This window comes from Triturus cristatus, chromosome 6 (genome assembly GCF_964204655.1).
Source record: "Triturus cristatus chromosome 6, aTriCri1.1, whole genome shotgun sequence".
NCBI lineage: Eukaryota > Metazoa > Chordata > Amphibia > Caudata > Salamandridae > Triturus > Triturus cristatus.
Genome location: NC_140589.1, coordinates 1313494057 through 1313512251, shown reverse-complemented (window position 1 = coordinate 1313512251; position 18195 = coordinate 1313494057). Strand labels below are relative to the sequence as shown.

General features: G+C 42.7%; 1 protein-coding gene across 1 annotated transcript in view; it reads left to right on the top strand.

The window, feature by feature from the left end:
- The window catches only part of SHPRH (SNF2 histone linker PHD RING helicase), a 763974-nt gene that overhangs the window by 101433 nt on the left and 644346 nt on the right, over positions 1-18195 (top strand). Inside the window, exons 3-5 of the mRNA XM_085612283.1 lie at positions 1219-1348; positions 14788-15003; positions 18025-18103. Coding sequence (XP_085468409.1) covers positions 1219-1348; positions 14788-15003; positions 18025-18103 — 425 coding nt within the window. The remainder of the gene's footprint in view (positions 1-1218; positions 1349-14787; positions 15004-18024; positions 18104-18195) is intronic.

Below are 18195 nucleotides of genomic sequence, written 5' to 3'. Positions count from 1 at the left end.
AAGGTTAGTGTCATTTTAGGTTTAGGGATGGGTAGATGTGAAGGGAGGTTAGGAATTTAAAAAAAGGGAGGGTTCTGGGGGTTCAACGTAAAAACATATTTATATGTGTGTATACTGCTATATAGATGTGTGTCTACACATACATACTGACACACTTTTTGTGCTATATACATATACACAACAATGCTTAGTAAAGATCCACGATGAATCCCAATCTGGCGCTGAATGTTTCAGGGGTGCTAGTGCTCAAATCTTTCCAGGAGAGTCTGTAAAGGGCCAACCTGTTTGAGAATGTACTATGCTTTCCTGTTGTTTTTACCTGTGTTTTGTGTTTCTTTAAGCTGAGAGATAACCTTATCTAGTGTTACAGGAAGACTGTGTAGGGAGTTCGGTTGTCTTTCATTTTAGATGCTTCAGTTTGCAGGCACAAATAGAAATTCACACCTGTGCTTGAGCAGTAGGTCCTGGTGGACTGAGTGCCAATTTATATATTTAGTATCTCCTCTCTGTGAGGTGTATCTTTCTTACTTGCTGGGAGGTGTTCAGGTGGCAGGACTCCACTGGGATTCTTGGTGGCGCCCTGCAGTTTGAGCCTTATATACTGCATTGGTATTTCCACATTGAGTTAAGTCTGTGTGTATAGAAATGAATGACAAGGTACTCTATCAAGACCCATTGCTAATCTTTAATATAACAAGACCAAGTGGCCCTACTTCGCTCATGATCTGTCTTTCTCCTGCCAGTGGAGTGCTCCTTGGCTAGAGATGTTTGAAGGTTTTGCCTGTGTGGGTCCTAATTATAAGACACCTTGTAACAGCAGGAGATTGTTTTTCTAAGAAAAAGATTTTTGGGAGGGGCAAGGAAGGTCTATAGTTTCTATGAGATTGACATATCATTAAATAAGGACTGTGATTAGTAATAATAGGACTTGGAGAAATGAAGATTTCTGGTAGGTAAGTTGAAGGTTTAGAAGTTTTACCTCAAGAAACAATCCATGCTGGAGGATACAGAGTATTTTTTTTCTGAATGTTTACTGCCCTTCTACTTTTTGTTCATATCAACAGTACTTCCTCTTGCTTCATTACTCTTTTATTGCATTATAATCATTTATTAGCAACTAGGCCTTCAACTGAATATTTGTTTTATAGAAACAAACATTATCAAGCACTACAACTATCCCCATAACACTTCATCGTGCTTTGAATCATTTTATTACAGGTTGGGATCTACCTTTTGGAAGCCAGTTTAAGTAAACCTGATTTTCTCAGTGGTGGAAAAGGAAGATTAAAAAAATCTTCATTGCTGATTCAGAAACTGATGGAAAAGTTCTATAATTTTACAATCCCAGGTAAATATAAGAAATGGTTGAAACCAATAAGCTCTTATGCTAATCTTAAAAACAAATAAAAGTGTTCCCATGAAATTCTAAGCATGGCCAATTGTGTCAAAGGTCTGTGAAATCGTCTCTGTGAACTATGCGTCGTATAATGAAGCTGTGGAATTGTCAGTGATCGGTGAAATAGCCATCGTCTGTGAAAGTAACCCCCATCAGGGCACATACCAACATAAGCCATTTTTTAGCTGCTCCTGAAAATTGCTTGTGATGAAAAGGTAAACACATTGTCCTCGAGAGAGTAAAATAATTTACTATGAGAAATTTTATTTTGCAGATCTACATTGTAACTCTAGACCTGTGACTTTTAATGGCTGATTTTCTTCCCGAAAATCATTAGGCTAAATGAATTCTTAAGTTGGACAAAATAAAATGACCCTTCAATATGTTTAATTAACTGTCTTAAAATTGCTCAATTTTTTTGATAAGGGATACTTTTGAAGAACGATATGTTCTCTCAAAGTATCTGTAAGTGAACTTTTAATTCTATATATACATTATCAATGTCATCATAATCATTTTTGTAAATACTTCTGTTGTTTTTTCCATCTGTCGTTTATTTTCCGTTACCTCAATGAACCTCAAGTGTCTGAGGTCTTTTTAATGAGGACCATGTGCTTCTTCATTGAAAGGACCCTTGAAAACTATATCCGTTCAGTACATTGTGCAGTAGCCACAAACGTGGAAAGACTTATTGGTGATGGATGTAGGAACCTGTGGTCTGAGGTAGGTCTCAGAAATGATTTGGATATATGCTTGTATTAACAGGAAGCTTGCCAAAAGAAAGGTAAATGTGTTTCTGCTTTATAATTTCAGACCTTTTACATGACAAGCAAATTTATAAAGCAAGCCATATGCCACCGGAAAGTTGTTATGATATTGCTGGAAAAAGGGTTGTCCCCTGATTGCCCCAGGGATATTCTTTGGAATTTTTGTAACAATTTTAGGTTTATAAAGTTTTTATTTACTTTATATTAAGCATGTACATAAACCATAGATATTACAAAAACTCTTAGTGAACTGTATCCCTCCCCACCCACCCCCATGAAAGTCCACACGACAACCCCCACCCTGACACTGCTCCTACCCCCCCTTCCTCCCTCAACACCCCTTCCTCCTGACCCTAGCCCATTCCCTTATAAAGCAACGTTACAGTCTATTATTTTTCCACCTGCGTTGGATTTGTGAATCATAGTATTCTTAGATGTTTGGGGCATGTGAGTTCCTTGAATTCAGTTGAGAGCATCTCTATAAACGGCTTCCACGGATCAGAAAAAGATGCCCCCTTGTTAGCCAATGAATAAGAAATCCGCTCCATGCCCAGAAGATGTCATATGCGGTGCAGCCAGCCCCCGTGAGTTGGAAGCCTATCCGTCCCCCACATTGCCAAAACATTCTGTAGGGCTGCTCCTTAGGCGCGACCTATCTGCCTGCCCTTCTGTGATTTAAGTGGGAACATACGATCATTAGGTAGGCCCAGCACAACATAACTAGGGAAGCGGGGGAATTGTATGTCAAATCATTTGTCTACGTCATCTAGGACCTGTTTCCAATATTCAGATAATTTCGGGCATTCCCACAGGATATGTGTCAGGGTACCCTGATCCCCACACCCCCTCCAACATAAGGGATCCCGTGCAGGGTTTCCGGGATGTAATCTGACTGGTGTGAGATACCAGTAAGTGGTAATTTTTGTGGCTGTTTCTATACCAGCTACATTACTAGCTGTGTGCCTAGCTCTGTAGTAAATACTCTCCCATTCTCGCAGTGTAAGCTCTTTTCCCAGTTCAGTTTCCCATCGCCTCTGGCCCGGGGATTTAGTATGGGGGGAGGGGGCCTTAATTGATTTTATAGTTCTGTGATAAGGTGAGAGATGACTTGGACGGGAGCCACTTTTCAAATGATGCCAGATGGCGTTGTGCTTGACTGCGAATCGTTGGTGGCATCACCCAATACCTTATTTGGTGGTACCTAAACCTCTCAGATTCAGGCATATCTACTCGTTGGCAAAAGTCCTCGAACGTCAGAGGACCAGGCTCGTCGAACAAGTGCTCAATGGAGCGACTGCCCTCTCAAGTCCACCAATGGAAGGTTCTGGTATCCAGTCTAAAATTTCCGCAATGGGTGTCAAAGGAGAAGGGAAGGTCATTAACCTGTTTTTCTCCGCCACTTTATCCCAAGCCCCCAGTGCTGTCTGTAAATGTAAATGTCAAATGTAAATGTCAAGGTACTTATAGAGCGCACTGTCACCAGACGGCCACCTTGCGGTGTCGCCTTTGCGGTTTCCTGGCGCTGATACTCATACCGCTGTGGAACCCCTCCTGGCTTTCCCTGTGAAGTGTCCACTCCTGGGCAACCCCAGGGTGAAGCCAGGCATCCTTAGCGCTATTGGGGCCGGTGTGGAGGCTAAGCAAGCTATTGCCCAGAGTTGCAGCGTGGGGCCCATGATTAGAATAGGCACCGAGGCGAGAATAGACAGGTCCGAGGAAATTGAGCCCGAGCCCTGCCGAGGCGGGAATCGAACCCTGGTCCCTGGCCAGAACTCTGCTTCAGGGTCTGCCGCTCTAACCATTGAGCCACACTCCTCCTGTCTGTGTGACCTGTGAAAGATAGAGGTTTCTAGGAAGGTTCCGTTTCGAGAGAAAGGGAATCTTCCATAGGGATGTTTTGGCCAGGGCCCTGTCAATGAACAGCCAATGTTTTTCTGATTCAGACCGGGAACATTCTACTAAGGTCCTGATCCGCACTGCATGATGGTAATTCTGTAGATTTGGGATCCCAAGACCTCCCTCGCCTGTCGGCCTATAACTAAGCTCTTGGCGCATGCGGGGTTTCTTATCTGCCTAAATAAAGTGCTCTAATTCTCTTTACAAGGTAGCTATGGTGCTGGGGGGAGGGTCCAGCGGCAAAGTTTGGAAGAGAAATACTATTTGGGGTAAAATTGTCATTTTGATTGCCGCTATGCGGCCCAGCCAAGACAGGGTATAAGATTTCCAGCGGCTAAGAGAGGAGCGTATTTTCGTAAGTAGAGCTTTGTAATTTAGTGAGACTGTTTGTTGTGGGAATACAGCCATTTGTATCCCTATATAGGGAAATGCTTCAGATGCCCAGTGAATAGGGTATACTGCTTGCAGGCCTGCAAGCGTGAGTGTTGTAAGGGAGAGATTAAGAGCCTGGGATTTCTGAATGTTAATTTTAAACCCTGCAGCCTGTGAGAAGTCCCGCAGTTCAATCAAAAAGGCCGGAAGCGAAACATCGGGGGTTTCCAGGGAGGCAATAACGTCATCTGCATACAGGCTTAGGGTATGTCTGTCACCCACGAAACCACCCCTTTAATCTGAGCATTGTCTTGCACCCTTTGAGCCATAGGCTCCATATATAAGGCAAAAAGGAGAGGAGACAAAGGACAACCCTCTCTAGTCCCTCTCTGTATTGGGAAGGGAGAGGAGGCACATCCTTCACTCTAACTGGCGCTGTTGGGTTAGTATAACCCGTAAAGACCCAACGTATGAATCTGTCGGGAATCCCAAAATGTCTCAGGGTTGCTTTTAGATAGAGCCAGTGGACCCTGTCGAATGCTTTCTCAGCATCTATCGACAGGAGCATCTGCTCGGTCTCAAACCTCTGCGCCTTATCAGTGATGTGGAGCAATCTGCCCGCCTGGTCTGGATCTATTAAGCCAGGGAGGGAGGGGGGATAAACGGATGGCCAGAACACTGGTACATAATTTAAGATCAACATTAAGTAGAGAGATAGGCCTGTAAGATGCGCAATACCTCTTGTCCTTACCAGGCTTGGGGATCACTTTTACTGATGCTGCTCACATAGTTTGGGGAATCTGCGATGTAGACCCAATAGCATTATACACCCTAATGAGAAGTCTGGCCCCGGGGATTTTAACGTTTTCTGTTTGGAGATAGCGGTAATTATCTCTGCCAATTGTATAGGGGGTTCAATAGTCTCTGCTTGGTCTCATGCCAGTTTCGCTGTTGCTACCCCTCGCGGATATTGATTTGGAGCCTCTACTGGGAGGTCCTGCGCCTCTTAGATCTCTCTATAATAGTGAAAGAATGTCTCCGCTATTTGGTGATCATCCTCCAGTATCTCCCCGGTCGATGTAGGTATTGTGGATACCCCCGCAGCCTGCCTCTGCATCCGCAGTCTGTTAGCTAGTAGTCTCCCACTCCTGTCTCCCCCAGTGTAAAAGGTGTGTCGCAGCCTTAGCGCAGCATACTCTGCCCTATCTAAATCTATTTCTGCCAACTGGACGCGTGCAGCCTCTAACTGGCGCCACACCCTCCGGCCCCTGTCCTTTGGTAGAGGCGCTCTAACTCTTGTACCTGTGCTGTCACGAGGTTCCTCCTCTCCTTCCGCCTTTTGTTGTCCTGGGCTGCTATAGATATAAATTTCCGCCTGACCACCGCCTTTAAGGCATTTCATAGGGTCAATGTTCCCTCTAATTTTTTTCATCTGTGAGTGGCAGTGTAAGGTCTCTATGCGCTGCAGCCAAGGCTATGTGCTCCAGGAACCAGACCGCGTGTGTGGCTGAGCCATCTAAAGAAAGGGGCGCCGTAACATTAAAGTGAAAGTGCCTATGGGGAGCTTTTACACAAAGTGTAATAAAAATAAAGAAAGAAAGCAAGATTTGTAGCGTGGCTGCTAGAGTGAAAGCGGTCACGCTGCGAATTAAATAAATAAGCGCCCACGCTATAGTCAAAGCGGACCGTGCTGGAAATTAAAAAATACATGAGTAAATGACATGATATAAAAGGTGGCGGTGTGTTGCGACGTCGTGGGTGGAATAGGGAAGATCATTAAAGAAAACAGTGCTCACCCACTAGATAAAATTTAAACAAAACAAACGGTTCTGTCGGGTATTTCAATTTCTTTGCAAAGTTAAAGAGACAATTTACTAGATGAAGCAGACTGTGTAAGAACACAAGTAAAAAGTCCAGTCCTCCATGGGAGGTTACAAATGCAGACAAGGCGGTACTAAGGAGGGACTACCAAGCCTATTCATGAATCAAAAGCAACCATTTAGAAAGGACAGTAGCCACAGCTAATTGAAAAGATGGACAGGAAATGGATGGAGCTTCTATGCCATACCTCAATACAGCATGCCTTGCAGAACAGCGCATGTGCTGCCCAGACTCTACCTAAAAACAAACAGGTGCTTGGCCTAAAATGATGTAGCGCTGTGTGAAGAAAATGGGCATATGCGCCAGTTGGGTCACCAGGGCACTGTATCTATTATGACCCCCAGGGGCGGTTCCTTGTAAAGAGAGGAGGAGCATCGCCCCGCCTGCTGCGACTCTCCCCCACCCTTTAAACCATACCATTGTTACTACTTTTTAATTATCACAGGCAGTCAGGCACTAGAGCTCTGTTCTAGCGGCGAGTGTCGTAGTTTCAGGGAGGGTGCGGGGCTGATGGCAGCAGCAGGACCGGGTGATTTTTTTTAAGCTGGCTGCCCAGTCCGCATGTCGGAGTGGCCGGCCATCTTGTGACAGCCAGCTAGACATGTGCACTTCACACTGCATAACACACAGCTGATGTTAACCTGCCAGGGATTGCAGGCACAGGAACCTAGGCTCAAAAGGAGCGCTAGGTTAGCCTGCTAATACTAATCCTACTAATTCTTTTTAAAAACCCTGGTACAAAGCACCACTACCTATCTACAGGATGCGAAGTGTCTCCTGAAACTACTCCAAGACATCACAGTGGATGAAAGCACTATCTTGGTGTCCTTTGACATTGAAAGCTTGTATGCAAGCATACCACAGGATGACACCCTGGAAGTACTGCAAAGAGCCCTAAACGAAACACCCTGGACACATAGAACACCGAAGGGCTTCATCCTGGAATGTGTCAGATTGACTTTGAAGAGAAATTACTTCGAGTATGAAGGAGCACTTTATCTGCAGACGGGGGGTACTTCAATGGGGAGCACATTCGCCCCAAGTGTGGCAGGACTCTGTCTTTGATTTCGAAAAAAGATTCATACTGAACGCACGGAATCCCTTCTCCTCCAACATTGTCTTTTGGAGAAGATACATCGACGATGTCCTTGCCATCTGGCAGGGACCGATCGAGATTCTAACAGAATTCTTTACATGGATCAACACCTGTGACCAAAACTTCAGGTTCACTTACACGATGGACCGTACTACAATAATGTTCCTGGATGTGGTAATTACCAAGGAGAATGGTCGCCTGCAGACCAGAACACACCACAAACCGAGTGCGAGAAACAACTTATTAAGATTCAAGAGCTTTCATCCAAGACCTCTTGAGGGAGAATCTGCCTTACGGTCAATACCTGAGACTACGCCGCAACTGTAGTAAAATTACAGACTATCGCAACCAAGCAACGGACCTCACTGTAAAACTTTCAAATAGAGGTTACCTTGAAAGAATTCTCAATAAATATCAAAAGAGAGCACACAATCAACCCAGAGAGGCCCTCCTGAAAGACAAAGCGCAGAAGGATGAAGAAATAACAGTAACGTGTTTAACTACATACAGTACAGCCTCCAACCAAATCACGAGGTCTATCAATAAGCATTGGTGCATCATTAATACAGGGAATCTACACTGGGAGAAACCCTTATTCTCCTTCAAGAAAGCACGGAGTGTGAAGGATGCCTTGGTGAACACACGCCCTAAAGACACCTTGCAGGTGACGACACCAACTGTAACAAATGCATGGATCCTACCTAATATAGTAGTACATTTTAAATGCTGCAACTGTAGTGTCTGCCACCTGACCGACAATACAAAAACATTATCACTTGAACCAGGAAAAGTGTGGAGCCAACGCGCTCATACGAACTGTAACAGCACCAATGTTGTCTATCTGATAAAATGCCCATGTGACCTGAAATACGTGGGGATGACCTGCAGGAAGGTAAAACAAAGAATTTGTGAACACCGCAGTACAATTAGGTGTAAAAGGACGACAACCAAGCTCACTGAACATTTCCTTCAAAGTAACCACACGACCAATGACATGAGATGGACTGTTATTGAACAGATCAAAACAGGCACCATAATCCAACAGCGTCTTTTTGAGAAAGAACAACGGTGGATTTATAGGCTATCTACCCACAAAGATGGACTAAACGATAATATCCCGTGAAATTCTGTCCTTTCTAAATAACTCCTTGGTCCATAGAGTCAACCCTCATTTCACTTAGAGACAGTAATATTTAAACGTGAGAATGAGGCGCTACACTGTGTCACATTTTAATACTTGCATTCAGTTTCCCACTAATAGGTCAGCACTGTCTGAATGAGAATGAGGCACTACACTGTGTCACATATTAATACTTACATTTGGTTTCCAACTAATAGGTCAGCACTGTCTGCTCATATATGAACATCACTTATGTGGCATAACTGCACTTAAAACTTCAGCTCTAAATACTAACACAATTCATTTAGACACACGTGCATCAGTAAACGACTGAACTAGGGGTGAAACTATGCCCACAGCTTAACTTGCTCCCATTGCAGTAGATCATTATTGTTTTTTATATATCTTATTTTCTAATATGAGGCATTAAACCACTATGGAACATAGTCTTTCCATTCATTTCCACCTTTTTACTAATAACGATTACGGGCCGATCAGGTCCTTTAATTGCCTCCAACAGTTAATTTTGGCCGTGGCTACTACTTTGTAGTAGCACGTTACTTTTACTTGATCATTTATTTATTTTACTCACTCACAACAAGCGCAACATATGTGCCGGTACGTCATTCAACGATCCACGTTGAATTTACTCTACTGACAGCACTTTTTCATTACGCCCGTACCAACGCCCCCACGTAGGTCACATGACTGCGTAACCACGCCCCCCACCGTCCTCGCTCCCGGAAGCGCTTTGCATTAAACCGGCAAAGACGCTCAGATGCAGTAACCCTCGGGGAGCTGAGACGGGTCCCATAGGGTAGGCATATCAGTCGGTGACTGGCTCCACAAAGTAAGTACACCATTCCGATGCAGCAGGGATCCGCGGCAATTCCCTTTCTGACTTGCGTCCTATGAGGTATTTTACTTTTCATGTTGTTATGCTCATTTTCTCTAGATTGTGTTACTGAGCAAGCACTACGACCCTAACTCCCATGAGGCACGCAATTTTGTGTCTTTTAGTAAGCACCATTTATTCCTCCCATTTGTTTTCTTGGTACCACTATTTTCACGCTCATACAATTAGCATGCGTGCTATAAACGTACGCTTTCACCATTTTGTTTGAGAGCTTAGACACCCACTATGAATGACTGACGAAAATGGGTCTGTACGATACTTTCACGGGCTCAATTGGAACCCCGTGTGTTCATTTAATGCATTTGCATTTTACAGTGCATAGACGCCCACCGTACCGAAGGCTATGAGTGGGTTATAGTCAAGCCCTTAGTAACTAAATTGGTTACTCTAATGCTTATGCACTTTTGCCTCTGAAACATGGAGGTAATTATTGAGTTGTATATGTTTTCAACGCACACTTTTGGGAGTTCAAGGAGCACTCAATAGTCTAGACACTGTATACATGCTAATTATTGTGTCTGCTTGTGATTGTGTTTGTCTTTACAGATTTTTCCTTTCTACAAACTGGAAGAAAGGATACCTGACCGTGAGTAGATGGTTAGGTTGTAGTGATCAAGTGTAGGGTACACCTTAGCGTGTGTATACTGCCCGGGTCACGCCCACTGGTCCTGACGAAAACCTAGTATTGCCATTTCATAGGTTGAAACATGTAGACCGTTTTTATGCACTTGTTTGCACATCTATTCACTACTAGATACCAGAGGCCAATTTAACCGAGTAAGGTATCTGACCAACAATCTTTTAATATTGTCCAGTTGCTCCAGAATAAATTTCTTAAGTGAGTTGCATCTGGCCAATTTTTAAATTCACTTTTCACTCACTTGCACAAAAAAACAACCAGCTCCACTGTAATCAGGTGTCGAAGCACACCCGGATGGCATTCGGCTATCCGGATGGGACCCCAATGATGAAGCATGTCACCAACTAGGTTGGTGAGTGAGGGGGTCTTCTTAAGAAAGGAAAATCTTTTCCGTTCTTGTGCACCTCTCCCATTATTCTGGAGACATTGATTTGTCTCCGGGATATACTCCTTCCACTGTATGCTTACTTCGTTCCAAGGGGACTAGGAGTATTTCCCTCCAATTTGTGAGAATCCCTTTCTCTCTCTTGTTTTTGTATATGTTTCACATACTACAATGAGGTGTGAGTTTCGATAAACGATTCATCCTTTGCAAATTCCGAAGTTTTATCATGTTAGGAGATGTAGATCAATGACTAGCATGCGGTTCAGTGTTTACTGGTAAAAAGGAGTGGTACTAATCCTGAATATAATTTAATCAGATAACATTCATATCAAAGATTATTAATAATGTTTTTAATTCGCCCATGTTCTCTGATTTTGTGCTTTTAGACCGTACTCAAAATAAAGAAATCTTTTACAAACATCCTTCCAGCCTAAAGAAATGTATTGACGACTTTCTTTAACATAAAGTATGTCCACTAATACATCAATGTTCCATTAATATTAGCTAGGAAATATGTATATAAATTGTGTCCTAATTACATATTTGGACTATTACAGAGGGAAATTTCTCTAATATCCTGGTGTCATCTTCATAATTAAGAATATTACATTGCACAAAATAGCGACAAGTAAGCCATTAGATGTATAAAGATACACAGTTCTTTTCATCATATAGTAGTAACCAGCTTTTAGATAGATAATGGGGAAAGGATTTATTCTATTCTATGTATCTTACTTTTTCTATGCCTTTCTATAGGTCCTCCTTTTTAGGTCTCGCCTGACCCAGCGCATGCGCTGGTCTGGCGAGACTTATTGAGAGGGCTCCAAAAAATGCTACCAGGCCAGCCTAGAGCTACAGTGCATGAGCGCGGGCGCGCGCGCCGCGTTTTACCGCGATTACTTTCACTTTCGCGGCCGCAAGGCCGCTGTGATGTTTGATCGCGATCGCAATCGCGATCACTTTCACTTTCCCGGCCGCTTGGCATAGCCAATAGGTCTCGCTTTTGGGACCTTATAAGTATTTAGTTATGCAACTGTTGCATGGCTAAACACTTATAAGGTCCCAAAGGCGAGAACTATTGGCTATGCCAATGCTTGTTAATTAATACATTGATGCACCTTGTTTTATTAATTATGGGTAACCTAAGAATGCAACTATATTACAGGCAGGATGTAACCAAATTGTTAAATAAGAAAAAGAATTGTTAAAAACAAGAAAATGAGTTCTAAGTGTAATTTTAATTGTTTTTAGGTTTACCTGTGGCAATTCCTGACGAAGGCGCTTCTGGCGCCGAAACGCGCGTCGAAGATTAATTTTCTGCCACCTTTGTTTTTATACTGTATTGTGATTTTAATGTCAAATTGTATTGTAACACTAGTTATGGAACATCATCAAATGTATGTCTTTTTAAACAATTATTCATTGTATTTGAATGATAAGTTTATTTTTTATAATTAAAAATAATTAATTACATTATACATGATAGTCACACTGAACTCTTTCCTTGCATCGAATCTGTTCCATTGTGAGAGACTGTATATGGCCTAGGAATATTTATTCTCGATTGCATATTTGCCCTGTCCTATGAATTGTATTCTGTGCTACAGGGGGTCCTTGATATTCACATTTAATGTAGATTTATGAGCCATTGATGATGAAAGGTCTAATAGATACTGCAAACAAAACTGTTGTGCTCAATAATTCTCCTTTTGGTAGCTACATATATACCCTTTATTGGATCAAAGGTGTTTAATGGCAAAGAAAAGCCTGTACTGATTGGAATATGTTGGATTTGAAAGCATAAGATGATTATGGGCAGCACCCTGAGACAGTGCCTTGATGTAACACCATGATGTTGCTGAATCAGTCTTTTGACAAAACAAGTTATATGGCATTAATAACAGAGGAAATAATGTTAGAATAACTCAATAATTGAAAGAGAAAATATTGTATTTATGTCTGAAAAAATTGATTTGATAAGGCAGGTTGTTTTGCAGATGAAATATTTAAAGAATTAAGCATATTCATTTTATATACCAATATTGAATTTGTGGAAAATGATTTCTGTGCATTCTAAAAGGCCTGCAGATATTTTCCTAATGTTCCAGTGGTTGACTATAGAAGATTATTGAGTTCTAGCTGACATTTTTTTTTTTACTTCGCCTCATAATATTTTGGAATCACTCCCCTTGCTTTTGCTTAACAATTGTTTTTGAAAGGGTTAAAGAGTTGAACCTGCGGTGATGAATTATTTTTTGCTGGGAATATTTTGGGGCTGTCTGGTGTGTTTTCTGTGTTCCTCAAGAGCAGTGAGATCTAAGCAAAAACAACGTCCTGACAGTTTAAGAGAACTGTCTTAGGAGTCAGCTCTATGGTGGACTCAGACTGTCATTGTCCATTTTGAGCAGGCTTTATCTAGAGCTGGTAGAATAATTAAAGCTGTGAGTCAGAGCATTGCCTGTTTTTGATCCCAATAAATGCTAGTATGATGAATGTACGCTGTTAAAAACGAACTCAAGAATGAACTTAGGCTTCACATTAAAGAATGAGGGAAATGAGAATGCCTGTAGGACCACCATGAAAGAGAAGAACATTGAATATTAGAAGAGCAAGAAGGTGTCCTAGAAAATAATGGTTGGGGAAAGAAAGCAAGAATTGCTTGCATTTGGTCCATGAAGAAACGGACAACTACAGGAAATACGTCAGGGCAAAAAGTCTGGTAAATTCATAAGACAAGCAGATAAGCACTGTGAATCGTTTTTTTGAGAACTAGCGGCAAATTGGGGTGTTGGTACATGAGCACAGGATTAAAGAGAAGATAGCCTGTTTGCCTGGAGCTGGCCTTCTGTGTATATTCTCGACGTTCCTATAAACTTCTTTTCTTGGCCATTTGTTTCCATAAGTTCAAAATAGGTGGTTAAGCCTGAAATGTAACCTAGATAATAACTCTAGTTCTCGATGTTCCCAGACTCTTTCCTGTCAAAAAATACAGCTTTCCATCCCTTCCCATGTTACTGTTGATGGTCCATCGACTTGCCAATGTTAAAACCTGAAAACTAAGAGAGATACATAGTGTGCCTTTGTTGTTGATTTCTGAAGATGATTTTGTACTGATTGAGAGAAGTGATGTACATGCGTGCTACTGCATACACACCATTTGACCAAATTAACAGCTTTGAGTAGTAGTTCCCAGTTTTGCTGTAAAAAAGCAGAGGTTTGCACAGATTGCTTATAGGAGACATCGTGAGGACACAGAGTATACCCGCTGGGTTTCCTAAGCTGTTCTTAAGAGAGACATCGCCCTTTTTGGGATCTTTTATTTAGCTTGTAGTATGGTAACAGTTGACAGCTATTTCTTTTAATCAAAATAGAACCGTGACCTCAAAACTATTACTTGAACAGTTGTACTCCTTGCTGTTAATACATCCGTTAGAAAAATGTGTGGTGCTTTTATATGTTTTTTTAATTCACAAAACATTCTTATTTTTAACACAGAAAATATAGTCCCGTTTAATTCTGCCAACATTTGAATTTTAAGTATTTGTGTCCTTCACATCAAGGCAGGCCCACGAGAGTCAATGTCAGTCCAGATGCCATTTTGAAATGAGATCTCTCTAAACCTATAGTCGTTTGCAGCAGCTGTTGATATAAGAACGTACATAACTCTCACCATAGACTGCATAATGATGCAAGGCAAGGTGTTTGCGGGACTGATAATAGGTGAATTTATCTAAGTTAGCCCCCTGTAAACGAGGTCATTGAATATTTCTCTACAACTTACTGCTTTGAATCTGTCTGTGGACTTATAGTTGAATGTGTGTTTGCACTAAAAAATCCTATTTATGTAAAGCCTCAGACTTTGTCTCCCTGCCCCCGAAGGTTCCCACTGCCAAAAAATGTATTTGACCAAACATGAATTTATAGACAATACCTTTCTGAAGACAAATGAACTTTAATGTAGGAGCAAGTCGGTAGCTTTTGTGTCTTTGTAGATTTGCAGTCAAGCTTCCGAAATAGCCATTTTGGAATGAGGTTACATCCTGCTCTAGATATCAAATAAGATAACATGTAAAAATGCTTCCAGAGAAAAGATCATTGGGAACGGAGTCTTTTGTAGCCTTTCCGACATCGCAGAGACAGGTTAGTTGGATGTCTCATGGCATTAATGCACTAGTGTTTCATGGTTAAAGTAGTTTGAAGTGTTTCTCCTCATGATGTTAAAGGTTCTGAATCCCTATGAACAGATTTAAGCGTTAAACGGTACTAGAGTTAAATGCCCTCCAGGTTAATCCTTGACTTCCATCCATGTGTTCTTTAGAAGCCATGGAGGAAGAAGAAGAATCGGACAGAGAGCTGGAAAGGGAGAACATTGAAGAGCTGTATGATTTTGTGAGACACACACACCAGCGGGATATGAGTATTGCCAAGCAGGATGTGCAACACCCAGCTCTGATCCCAGTGCTCCGACCTTATCAGAGCGAGGCTGTGAATTGGATGCTGCAGAAGGAAAATTTCAAGGGTACTTCTTCAAATGGTAGGTTGTCAATTATACATCTGTAGTGTGTGTGTGTGATTTCTGCAGGCTATGAATCAAAATAATACATATTTTAATTGTTCGTTTAGGAAGTGCCATATATTATTTTTCAAAAGTGTATGTATGTTGAAACACGGAGATCTGAAAGAGACTATTAGTTATGGATTCCTCACCTTAGAATTACCCCCAGGCGTCAGACTGGATCGGAGAATTTTTCTTCAGCAGTACCCCTGCGCATCGGCAGGTGGCGTCGGTCGACTCCCTGTTTGTCGTTTGCGTCGTGGTCCCCGGGATGACATCGCCGTATCTACTTAGACGCCGACCCTGCGCTCTGACGTCAGTGCTTTCTTTTTCCGCACCAGCCAGCGCAGATCCGGAGAGAGCGGCACCTCAAGTCACTTTTTGACTCTTTTAGCGACTTTTGTCGACTTCTTTTTTTTCTAATCTTTGGTCTCCTGGTGCACAGGAATGTCATCTCAGCGGACCGGCTTCAAGTCTGACAAGAACTGACTTCTAGAGTAAGGGACTCCCTTTTCACGGCCCTAGTGTTTGAGCGCCAGTGGTCAGTGTCTTGCATGGCTCTGCTCTTCTGGTGTGGAATGTCGTGTAAAGATCTGACGTCAGCGCGCTGGGGCGGCGTCTAAGTAGATACCGCAACGTCATTCTGGCTACCATGACGCCAACGACAAACGCGGAGTCGACCGACGCCACCTGCCGACACGCAGGGATACTGCTGAAGAAAAATTCTCCGGATCCAGTCTGACTCCTGGGGGTAATTCTAAGGTGAGGAATCCATAACTAATATATGTCTCTTACAGATATATTGTTACCGAAGGTAAGCAACTTCTTTTTTTGTTGCATTGCATACCTTTATGCAGCGAGTAATGCAGGTAAATTAAAAGATGCGGTTAACTGACAGCATTTCATAAGATCATGTGGCAGCAAGAGCAGTCAACCATGTCCACCCTCACAAGCCGCCCCTAGTGGCTCCGTGTTGCAAATTTTGTCTGCTCTGCACAGTCCAATGAGGAGCACCAGTGACAGCAAGGGCAGAGTCGTACCTGTGTGTACTACTAATTAATTTGTGGAAATTAAGAACTGGAAAGACGGACTGGACTGTTTTCAGAGACTGGAATGTCCCACTATTTCCTTAATCCTTGACTGTGGTATCCCAGACAATGACGAAATATATTTGCATTGAACTTGTATTACCATTGAGCCAAACACATTTTGAAAACAATCACAAAGGGACTGTATACAAATGAGACATGAGACTGTATTGAGTTTGTAACATGTGAAAAATTATACGAAATTCTATCCTGTATATAGAATAAAGTAGAAAGAGTAGGCATTACTTTAATTTGGAAATGCAAATTAAATTTAAATACGGGATTATAATACATGAGAGCTTGCAGGCATTGTATAAAAGCTGATCTCTAATTTCCTTATTATAGTTGAGTTGTGCCATCTCTAGTAGCGGGCTGGAGCTTCATGTTGGCAGTCCCCCGCTGGCTGTTGATTCTGCTGTGCGAAGAGATGGGCTGGCAGCGGCTTGCTCTGAATTTCGGTGCGAGCGGCTTGGTTCTGGTGCAGCTGGCCCATACGTGGTTGGCAAGAGCCCCATATCTTTATTTCAAAGAGCCTAAGAGCCACACCAAGGATCCTGGATGTGAGAGACAAGACTTGGGATAAGGAACTCACTGCAGCTGGGTCCAGGAGCTAGTTGGCGATCCTTTTGTGTCCCAGAGGCTCAGATCAGGAGGCCAGCAGACTAGCCATTCAAGTCCCTCTGGGGTCCTGGGTTCAAGATGAAGTTGCAGGTCGAGTTCTTCTTCTCCAGGAAAGATGGCAGAGGGTCAGCACAGCAGGGCAGCAGTTCCTTTAGAGCAGTAGTCCAGCAGAATGGCAGTCATTGGAGCAGCACAGCAGTCCTTATTCCTGGTAGAGTATCTACAGATCCAGAAGTGTACTCGAGTTGGTGTCTAATGTCCTTCTTTTATACACAGTTCTGGCTTTGAAGTCTGCTGGCCTCCTGATCTAACCCATAGGGACATAACAGGCTCCCCCACAGCTCTTAGACCTGTTTTCAGTGAGTTCCTGACACCCAAGAGGTGCCTTTCAGGTCCTGGAACTTGGTGTGGCTCCTGAGCTCTTAAATTCAAGCTTTTGGGCTCCTCGCGACTGCCAACGGGCCTGTTTCCACCTGAACGGCACTGCTTGCACCAGAAATGATTGTGAGCCGCTGGCAGCCCATATTTTTGCCCAGCAAGCATCGATCACTGCGGAAGACTGCCAACACGGAGTATCAGCCCGCCCATTTGCGATGCACAGCCTGATACTTGTGCCACGCCAGTCACCACCAGCGACACTCCTTGCGACCTTCTTCTACATGAATGGGACTCTTGGCACAAAAATCTTAAGAAGGTAAACATTCAGCGGGACTAACCCGGGACTGTATCCGACCCACGCTTCATCGCAGTTGGCCTGAACTTTTGACTTTGACCCGGGCTAGCGCGACCAGATAGCCGTGGTAGCTTTTTTGTGTTTCCAGTCTCTTTTACAGATTAGTCTTTAAAAATTCATAACTCCAGTTCTACTGATTGGATTTTTGTTGTTTTGGCCTTGTTTTATGTATTAACTTCTGCTCTATTTTTCTAACCCTGTGTGGTGTTTTCACCATGCTACTGTTTGACTTTTTGCACAAACACTTTACACATTGCCTCTGAGTTAAGCCTGACTGCTCTGTGCCAAGCTACCAGAGTGTTGAGCACAGATTAATTTGGGGTTGATTGTGCCTTACCCTGATTAGGATTGTGGTTGCTGCTTGACCAAGGCTCACACAATGTCTAGTGAGGAAAGTTGCGCATTTGATGTGTAGTTGCACTTCTGTGAATCATTCCCTTTCGATTTTTCCAACACGCAAACTTGCTTGGGTGGAAAGTTACAAATAGAAGTGACTGAAAGTCTGTTACTTGGCATTATTAACCATATTTTCTTCCCCTTTCATTAATCCATCATTAGGTAATTCGCTACACTACTTATGGCGAGAAGTAACTATTCTAGATGGGAAGAAACTCTACTATAACCCATTTACTGGCAGGTAAGGCTCTCAATAAATTAAAGTGGCAAAAGATAATGTGTTAGTTGCTAACTGAAAAGTGTCCAAAAACACCTTTAAGGAAGCAAATGGTT